Consider the following 10,924-nt stretch of genomic DNA (forward strand, 5'->3'; position numbering starts at 1 on the left):
TTTGACAGTAAAGCACAGCTGCCCCCTAGAGGCTGAGACTGAGCGCTTCATCTCTGTCTGTGTTATTTCACCAGGGAGAGGTAAAATGTAGGGTGTGAAATGTTTATGAACACAAAACTTTTCCCAGTATCATCAGGTTCAGTGACTCATAGAAGTGCAAGAAAAATGATAAGATTCATTTACACAAACCACACAAACAAATATATAACAAGATTCAAAATTACACACTGCACCTCTACAGCACTGAGAAAACACCACCGCTCACCTGTTACTTACTTAATGTCCAGTAAAATGTGCAGTGTTCAAGATGGAGAGAGAAAATGGGGCTCATAACAACTGAACAAGATCAGGTGTCTCACCAAAATCTGTCTTATCAAAATCTTATCAAGTATTTACACTCTGAGAGAGAGGAGAAAATCAGTTCCAAAAAGTTCAGAAATGCTGAAGCAACGTCTAAAACTCTTTAGTAGACTCTGTTGTAGCTTGTTCTGCTGTAACTGATGAAGTGTATGTATTTTGAAACGAAAAATATATCAGCAATATATGGAGATAGTTTTAGTCGCTGAAACATTGAAATGACAGTGTTATTAATTAGAGACACAGAAGTGGAAGAAACTACATCTCCTTCATCCTCCACACTGCAGGGGTTCTTGTACAGTGCTGTAAGCTCTTGTGTCAGTGTGGTTCTCGAGCACAGTAATACACCGCCGTGTCAGTGTCCTTCACACTCGTCATGTCCAGATACAGCTGGTCTTTACTGTTGTCTCTGGAGATGGTGAATCTTCCTTGGACAGATTGAGAGTAGTACTTGCTGCTGCTGTCACCCGTTATAGTTGCGACACATTCTAAGCCTTTTCCAGGAGCCTGTCTAATCCAGTTCATCCAGTGGCTATCAAAGTCTAGTCCAGATGCTGTACAGGTCAGTTTATGAGACCCTCCAGGAGAAATGACCGCTGCTTCAGACTGGATCAGCGTTTGACCCCAACACTCTAAAAGAAACAACACATCAATTAATAAAGCAACAGAACATCCCTGTGTTTCTCACTGTCCAGTTACTTTACAGAACTAATAATAAACACTTAATATAAACATGCTGCCCCTATATGAGCGGCCCACTCTGGTATAAACCAGTGGTTTTTGGATTACAGTACAGTTCTTGGATTCTGAGATCACCAGTAGTTTCGTTGTCTCAGTAACAGCTTCCTGACAAACCTGTATCACAGTTGAATTTGGACACACACAGATGAAGATTTAAGTATTCAGTTTTGTTTGCAGGGTTTGATAGGAGTCCCACTTCCTTTTCCTATTGATGTGTTTTGGAGCTGTGGATAATATTTGATATTTTCAGGTTTCTGTGTCATTTTCTGTAAAAATGTTTGGTTTCTGCTTGTTTTTTTGTTTGACTCTGAGAAATGCAAATCTTGTGTTTGATTTTAGTTTGGACATGACCGGAAAAATATATGTGCAGTCATGCCTAGAACATCTGCTGGATGTTTGTGTACAATCTCTGATGTTTTGGGCTGGAGCCTTAGGTCACCCTCTGAAGAGTGTGGTGTGTTCTGGGTTGGAGTGAGTACACGGTTTATTCAACTACAATTTCCCTTTCTTAATTCAGTAATTTAAATGTAACCGTGAGGCCAGTCCTATTTCTGATATATATAAACCTAAATGTAGGTTTATATATATAATGTGATGTACAGGGGTTGGACAATGAAACTGAAACACTTGTCATTTTAGTGTGGGAGCTTTCATGGCTAAATTGGACCAGCCTGGTGGCCAATAATTGCAAATTGCACCAGTAAGAGCAGAGTGTGAAGGTTCAATTAGCAGAGGGTAAGAGCATAGTTTTGTTCAAAATATTGTAATGCACACAACATTATGGGTGACATACCAGAGTTCAAAAGAGGACAAATTGTTGGTGCACGTCTTGCTGGCGCATCTGTGACCAAGACAGTAAGTCTTTGTGATGTATCAAGAGCCACGGTATCCAGGTTAATGTCAGCATGCCAACAAGAAGGACGAAACACATCCAACAGGATTAAATGTGGACGCAAGAAGAAGCTGTCTGAAAGGGATTTTTGGGTGCTAACATGGATTGTATCCAAAAAACATAAAACTACGGCTGTCCAAATCACGGCAGAATTAAATGTGCACCTCAACTATTCTGTTTCCACCAGAACTGTCCGTCGGGAGCGCCACAGGGTCAATACACACGGCCGTGCTGCTATGGCAAAACCTTTGGTCACTAATGCCAATGCCAAACGTCGGTTTCAATGGTGCAAGGAGTGCAAATCTTGGGCTGTGGACAATGTTAAACATATATTGTTCTCTGATGAGTCCACCTTTACTGTTTTCCCCACATCCGGGCGAGTTACAGTGTGGAGAAGCCCCAAAGAAGCGTACCACCCAGACTGTTGCATGCCCAGAGTGAAGCATGGGGGTGTATCTGTGATGGTTTGGGCTGCCATATCATGGCATTCCCTTGGCCATGGTGAACTTGTTTCTCAGTGAATCTTTAGCATGTATGCCTCCAGCATAATTTATGTGATTGATCCATTCTAAAGCTTTTCCTGCAGGTTCTCGGATCCAGTTTGTGGCATAATCACTGCTGTTAGCTCAGTAGCACAGAACACACCTGTGGAAAGAGCAGAAGAAGAACGATCTGAGTACGTTTGAAGCAGTGAATCAGACGAAGTGAAGTGGGGCTTGAGCTGAAAGACTCACACGAGGCAGCGGTCAGCAGCAGCAGAGAAACTGAACACAACATGTTTGTGCTGTGTTTAGAGGATGGACGCTGCTGCAGAGAGACACACTGCTCTTATGAGGAGAGTCAGGGGTGATTGCATATCATTGCTGTGAGACAACAACCTCCTCTCTCAAAATGGCTACTTTTCGGGTGAAAACATGATCAACTTTCATAATTTGGAGATAATGGAGATAGGAAGTTTTGCTCAGACAGTGGTGATGTGAAGTTAAAAGGCTGAAAGACTAAAACTGAAGCTGGTTTTAATGAGTGATGTACCAGATGTTCTGGGTGGATTTAACAAAGCTAAAACTAACCCTATATGAGACAGGTATTTTCAGTAACAGTGTGTGCATTTCACACTTTCATGGCACCAAAAGTGAAAGTTGAAAAGCTGAAAGTTGAACAGCTGAAGCTGATTAATTGGTAATTTGTAAACACAAAGCTCTTCCCAGTATCATCAGGTTCAGTGGCTCATAGAAGTGCATGAAAAATGATAAGATTCATTTACACAAACCACACAAACAAATATATAACAAGATTCAAAATTACACACTGCACCTCTACAGCACTGAGAAAACACCACCGCTCACCTGTTACTTATTAATGTCCAGTAAAAATTGCAGTGTTCAAGACAAACAGAGAAAATAGGGCTCATAACAACTGAACAAGATCAGGTGTCTCACCAAAAACTGTCCCCGACAGATAAACAACACTAAAGGGTTTACACTCTGAGAAAGAGGAGAAAATCCAGCTCTAGTCTCACTTCAGATCTGAGAAAAAGTTCAGAAATGCTGAAGCAACATCTAAGACTCTTTAATAGACTCTGTAGCTTGTTCTGCTGTAACTGATGAAGTGTATGTATTTTGAAATGAACAATATATCAACAATATATGGAGTTAACTTTAGTGGCTGAAATATTGAAATGACAGTGTTATTAATTAGAGACACAGAAATGGCAGAAACTACATCTCCTTCATCCTCCACACTGCAGGGGTTCTTGTACAGCGCTGTAAGCTCTTGTGTCAGTGTGGATGTCGAGCACAGTAATACACCGCCGTGTCAGTGTCCTTCACACTCGTCATCTCCAGATACAGCTGGTCTTTACTGTTGTCTCTGGAGATGGTGAATCTTCCTTGTACAGATTGAGAGTAGTACTTGCCACTGCTGTCACCCGTTATAGTTGCGACCCATTCTAAGCCTTTTCCAGGAGCCTGTCTAATCCAGCCCATCCAGTAGCCATCAAAGTCTAGTCCAGATGCTGTACAGGTCAGTTTATGAGACCCTCCAGGAGAGATGACCGCTGCTTCAGACTGGATCAGTGTTTGACCCCAACACTCTAAAAGAAACAACACATCAATTAATAAAGCAACAGAACGTCCCTGTGTTTTTCACCGTCCAGTTACTTTACAGAACTAGAACATGTCAGTTGTTGTTTAGACCGCACCAAAACTTCATGACGTATCGATACAAATGATACACAATGTCCTTGTATTGACTGTTTGTTCTGTCCACCTTAAATGACCTGTTCTTGGAGCTGACAACAATAACATCCAGTAGAGAAGCAGCAGGATCTTACTTGTAGTGAGGGACATGAACAGAAAGCTCCAGAATGTCTTCACGTCCATTCTCCAGGTCACTGAGTGATGTTGATCCAGCATAAAGACTGAGTGGAGACTGGGAATAAAAAGCCTGTAAAGGACTCTGACTTTGCATAGGTCTCTCACTCTGAAGACCCCCTCCAAATAGCCCCACCCACTTCTCCACATCCTCTACCACTGCTCTGACACCATTCACCATTCACAAAGGGGTAGCCATTTCCTCCAGTGATTCTCCTTCACCATACGACACAGGCGTTATACTGACACCTATTGGCCTGAAAATAACATGGACTTTAGATATTGTAATCATGGCCAATCCCATGTGAGGGACCCACTCAATGGAACATAAACTGGTTTATTCAGTGACTTCAGGATAGTTCTTGGATTCAACTGATGTTTCTGAGATCACCAGCAGATTCATTGTTTGATTTGGAAATCATCATGAAGTAATTTAACTGTAACAGCAAAAATAAGCCAATATTACACACCTATGGAGCAGGAAAAGTGCAACATTCTCAGTTCTTTTCATGCTTTTTAAAAATCAGAGGTTTCTCCACCCTCCAAATGCTTCCAGATGCCGTTTTTCTGCCATAGCAGAGCGTGCAACGTAGGGAGTAAATTTCTGAGCCATTTTGGACAGTTTGTTAATATTTTATGGAGCCAGGGCTGCGTATAAACAACAAGCCCTTTTCCAGTGCCCAAACAGATCAGAGAGCTGACAAATGGTGAGGAAACACCTTCTGAATTTTATAAAATGTGTATTGGATTAAGGTTGTGAACATGGTCTTGAAAGGATTCCAGAGTTGTGGATGTTTTTGGATCTGAGCCGAGAGTGGGGCTTGATATTCTTCTCTCCCTCAAAGACAGAAGCTTTATGTCCCACTTCCTCTTGATCTTTTGATGTTCTTTTTAGGAGCTGTGGATGATAAATGATGATATTTTGAGCAGTTGAGACTTTTGTCATTTTCTGTGAAAATGTTTGGTTTCTGCTTGTTTTCCTGACACTGAGAAATGAATATTTTGTTTTTTATGACCGTTATTGACTGGAAATAATAGCAAGTACATTCCACAACAGATGTTGCATGTTTTTGTACAGACTCTTTGATGTTTTGAATGTGTGTGGATAGCGGACACAGTAATACACAGCTGTGTCCTGAAGCTCCATCCTCTGTCCCTGTAAAGTCACTGTGCTGCTGGATGCATCTTTAGAAATACTGAACCTGTTTTTCAGAGAATCTTTCTGTCTTATGCTCCCACCACCCCAGATATAGTTAATCCCCTCCAGAGGTTTTCCTGCAGGCTGTCGAACCCAACCAGTCGCGTAGCTATCATCAGTAACTGAATATCCAGACACTTTACAGCTGAGGGTCAGAGAGTCTCCTGGCTTTATGACCACTGACCCGGGCTGCCCTAGATCAACATCACATTTCACACCTGCAGCAAAAGAAAGACAAAGGTTAATAGCCTTGTTCATCTCCAGCATCAACAAACTGCTCAGTTCCAGCTGGACACAGTGATAAATGCTGTGGTGTGTGATGGGAGTTGTCTGTATTCCAGTCCATAAAGACACTCACGGGTCACTGCTGTGGTCAGCATCAGCAGAAATGTGAAGAACATGGTGCTGTGTTGAAGACGCTGCCTCAGTCTCCAGTGCAGTGGACAGGGGAAGCTGGTTTTCATACAGAAAGGACGGCGAGGTCACTTTGCATAAAGGACAGAAAGACAGTGTAAGAATGATCTCATCAGTGCTGAGTTTCAGCTCTAAACCACTGTCGCTGTCATTTCCATTTCCACAATGTCAGTCACATGGAGTTAGTGAGGTCAGAGCTGTTGTACTCCGCTGCCCTCTAGTGGCCAGGATGGACATCCAGAGGAGTCACAAATACAACAGGTCCACACCATATCAGAGTTGAGTTCGTCCAACAATTATTTGCACAATAAGGGCATCAATAAGGACTTTCCTGCAGTAAGAGCTTCTGTTTCTCTGTGAAGTCTTTACACTAGCTGTTGGAACATTGCTTAGGGACACTGTGTGAATGATGTTATTCAGAGAATGTTGGAGGTAATGTCACCAGATCAGAACATCTATGGGAAATAAGAGCATTCAGGAAAGGCAGGGTCTTGATGAGTGTAGATGTGTCATTATTTTGTTACTGAATAGGGATAGTGTCCTTAAACAGTTTTAAACAGTGTTTGTGTGACATTCCAGTCCTCAGACACCACTGCTTTATCATTCATTGTCTGTTACCATATTTACATTGCTGTGTTCAAATGCAAGTTAAGACTGTAGTATGCACAGTGGGAGCCGTAGGTCACTATGACTAACCACTCTGGGATGGCGTTTATTTCAAGTGGACTCGTGTTGGAACATATACTGGGGTCCGATTAACTAACCTTTCAGAGTGGTTCTGTAAATAATGGACATCAGTGGTTCTCTGGGTAAAATACAACATGCATCCAAACTTTTACTGCCATGAAGTTAAACCCTGTGTGTGTGGTGTAGGGGTGTATTAGTGTCCACTGGTGACTTCTAGTGCACTGCTCACACTTCATCATGATGTGGAGAGTAGGTGAGTAGTTATTGTACAGCACTGTGGCCTTTGTGTATCAGTGTGTGTATCGAGCGCAGTAATACACAGCTGTGTCTCCAGGCTCCAGATTCTTTCCTTGGAGAGTTACAGTGTTGCTGGACGTGTCTCGAGAGATGGTGAACTTGTTTTTCAGTGAATCCTTAGCAGCTATGCCTCCAACATAATTAATGTGGTTGATCCATTCTAAAGCTTTTCCTGCAGGTTGTCGGATCCAAGCTGTTCCAAAATGACTGCTGTCAGTGATAGAAGCTCCAGTAATTTTACAGTTGATGGTCAGAGTTTCTGCTGGTCTGATGACCACTGAGTCCGGCTGGATCATCTCAGTAGCACAGAACACACCTGTGGAAAGAGCAGAAGAAAAAAGATCTGAGTATGTTTGAAGCAGTGAATCAGACGAAGTGAAGTGGGGCTTGAGCTGAAAGACTCACGTGAGGCAACGGTCAGCAGCAGCAGAGAAACTGAACACAACATGTTTGTGGTGTGTTTAGAGGATGGACACTGCTGCAGAGAGACACACTGCTCTTATGAGGAGAGTCAGGGGTGATTTGCATATCGCTGCTGTGAGACGACAACCTCCTCTCTCCAAAATGGCTACTTTTCAGGAGAAAAACATGATCAACTTTCAATGTGAGTCAATGGAGAAATGTGTCATTCCAAGCACTTTTAGAACAAACCTATTGACCTGGTCACTGTGACACTCACATAATGTCAAGGGAAGTTGGTGTTTACAAACTACATCATACAATTAATAACAGCAATAATGGAGATAAAAGGTTTTGCTCAGACAGTGGTGATGTGAAGTAAAAAAGCTGAAAGACTACAACAAAAGCTGGTTTTAATGAGTGATGTTCCAGATGTTCTAGGTGGATTTAACAAAGCTAAAACTAACCCTATATCAGACGGTATTTTCAACAACAGTGTGTGTATTTCACAATTTCATGGCACAAAAAGCTTGACTTGTTACACAATGTGGACGTTAGACCACACCACATCTGGATGACTTCCACCATCCCATTATTTGTTTTTGTGGTTTATACTGTTTTTGTGCCTGTATTAAAACAGTTATTCCTCCATAGACAAGTCCTCCATCTCCAGAGGTAGAGTTTAAGGACAATCTGAACTGAATGGTTTTCAATGTGAACATTTACAGTAAAGCACAGCTGCCCCCTAGAGGTTGATACTGAGCACTTCACTTCTGCCTGAAACTCTGTGTTTTATTTCACCAGGGAGAATTAAAATGGAGAGTGTGAAATGTTTGTAAACACAAAGCTCTTCCAAGTATCATCAGGTTCAGTGGCTCAAAGAAGTGCATGAAAAATGATAAGATTCATTTACAGAAACCACACAAACAAATATATAACAAGATTCAAAATTACACACTGCACCTCTACAGCACTGAGAAAACACCACTACTCACCTGTTACTTACTTAATGTCGTGTAAAATGTGCAGTGTTCAACACAGAGAGAAAATGGGGCTCATGACAACTGAACAAGATCAGGTGTCTCACCAAAAACTGTCCCCAACAGATAAACAACACTTAAGGCTTTACACTCTGAGAGAGAGGAGAAAATCCAGCTCCAGTCTCACTTCAGATCTGAGAAAAAGTTCAGAAATGCTGAAGCAACGTCTAAGACTCTTTAGTAGACTCTGTTGTAGCTTGTTCTGCTGTAACTGATGAAGTGTGTGTGTTTTGAAATGAACAATATATCAACAATATATGGAGTTAACTTTAGTGGCTGAAACACTGAAATGACAGTGTTATTAATTAGAGACACAGAAATAGAAGGAAATACATCTCCTTCATCCTCCACACTGCAGGGGTTCTTGTACAGTGCTGTGTCAGTGTGAAACTCGAGCACAGTAATACACCGCCGTGTCAGTGTCCTTTAAACTCGTCATCTCCAGATACAGCTGGTCTTTACTGTTGTCTCTGGAGATGGTGAATCTTCCTTGGACAGATTGAGAGTAGTACTTGCTACTGCTGTCACCTTGAATATTTGCGACCCATTCTAAGCCTTTTCCAGGAGCCTGTCTAATCCAGTGCATATAGTAGCCATTAAAGTCCAGACCAGATGCTATAGAGGTCAGGTACAGGAGAAATGACCGCTGCTTCAGACTGGATCAGTGTTTGACCACAACACTCTAAAAGAAACAACACATCAATTAATAAAGCAACAGAACGTCCCTGTGTTTCTCACCGCTTAAATATACATTTAAAGAGGTTGGAGATTATCTTTTAAACTCAGTTGCCATCTGCCTGGGGAATGATTTGTTGTGGAGGAAGTTTTTGATCAGCTGCTTCATCAGCTCTATCAGTGTGGTCTGGAGCACAGCAATAAACAGCAGTATCCTCCACCCTCAGACTCTTGGCCTCTAAGAACTGTGTACTTTTGGGAACGTCCTTGCTCAGGACAAAGTGATCTTTCATGGAGTCTGCGTATGTTGCAGCATTGCTACCAGCATTCATCTCTGCAATCCACTCCAGACCTTTCCCTGGTCTCTGTCTTATCCAGTGTATGTAGTAGCTGGTCATGTCAAATTCAGAGATTTTACAGAAAATCTTGAGACTTTCTGTGGGTTTCTTCACCTGAGGAGGTGACTGATCCATTCTGATCTCATCACACACGACACCTTAAGAAACAAAGACACAAGACCACATTAAATATGTTAATCAAAGGAACCCAACAGAAAAAAAAGAGAACTCAAAAGCACAAATACCCAAAAAAATATGAGTTAGACTATAGACTAATCATCATATCTCTGCAGAAGATTCTGGTTAATAATTACTTTGTATGGACCATAAGATGAAACCAGCAATGACTGGGATCTTCATGTTACTCTCAGAGCCGCTGCACTGAAGTCTGGACTGAATGCTAATGTGTCTAATGCAGCATATCTGTGGAGAGTGTGATTTTTATTACATGATGGGGTCTAAATTTGCATATCCTGCCCTCTAGTGGCTCAGGTTACTCACTGGATTCAAATGCTGGGCAGGAATTCTGGATGTAATATATGGAGTAGATGCTGACCTGACTATAGATATGTATTTTAGAAAACGGCAATTTCTTGATTTTAAGATGATTCTGGACACAATGTATCCATACCCATGTTCCCCTGCTGTTTTCAGTCTATGTGTAAGACAATGTAAATGCTGATCACATGTCTGTCTTAGGTCTTCATTCTCCACTGACACCATTTGCACCTTTACCTTCATTACAGCTTTCATTTTTTTATAATTTAACAATAAAAAAGATGTGTACAGTTATTATTGTTTTGTTACTTGCTGCAGAAACTAATACTAAAGATAAATTTTGATCAAAGTCAGTGGCTGATGTAGTGTTATTTGATGAATGTGTATTAATTTCTAATAAGAAATTGTGACTTTCTAAGAGTTTATTTTAAATACCCAAAGTTTAGCTGGTTTCAGAGACATCTCCAAGCCACACAAGCCCAGATGGGAATTTCAGAATACACAGAGCAGACTCGTAAACCACTCTCCAAGGACCTTTTTTATGACCCAAGGACCCACAGGGTCAAGAAAATAATCTTTTGGGAGACACTCCTGAGGATCAGTTTGTGCTCTGTATGGAACTGCTTGATGAGGAGCCGCTCAAACTATAGAATTAAACCTTAATTCCCATTGTTTTAAAACAATTTGAAGTTACATATGTGCACAACTGTTTGAAATTAATTCCATTTGGACAATCAAAATGGGTGGGATTAATTTACATGTGTTTAGGGTCGTTTTTGTTTTATATGAATTTATGTAGAACCAAGGTAGCCACATACTATGTGTGTAGTTGGTTAATAATTATATAAAACACGGCTGTCTTGATGATATTACTTTGTGTTGACATATAATCTTTTGTGTTGCTGGGTGTGATTCAGAATCCTGGGATGTTCATTCATGGAGGGGTGGTCTTAGGGCCTTTGTCTTGTCAAGGGTCGTGAATTTTATGTGGTGTCACTACCAAGGCACAGGAAACA

The 10,924-nt window shown here is 41.3% G+C and overlaps 1 gene segment (V, D, J or C); it reads right to left on the minus strand.

Moving 5' to 3' along the window:
* Positions 1-675: 675 nt before the first annotated feature.
* Positions 676-2,767, minus strand: LOC136665222 (Ig heavy chain V region 6.96-like). The segment is given in 2 exon segments: positions 676-989; positions 2,671-2,767. Coding segments are annotated over 2 exon segments (411 nt in total).
* Positions 2,768-10,924: the final 8,157 nt, after the last annotated feature.

This window comes from Hoplias malabaricus, chromosome 13, assembly GCF_029633855.1.
Source record: "Hoplias malabaricus isolate fHopMal1 chromosome 13, fHopMal1.hap1, whole genome shotgun sequence".
NCBI lineage: Eukaryota > Metazoa > Chordata > Actinopteri > Characiformes > Erythrinidae > Hoplias > Hoplias malabaricus.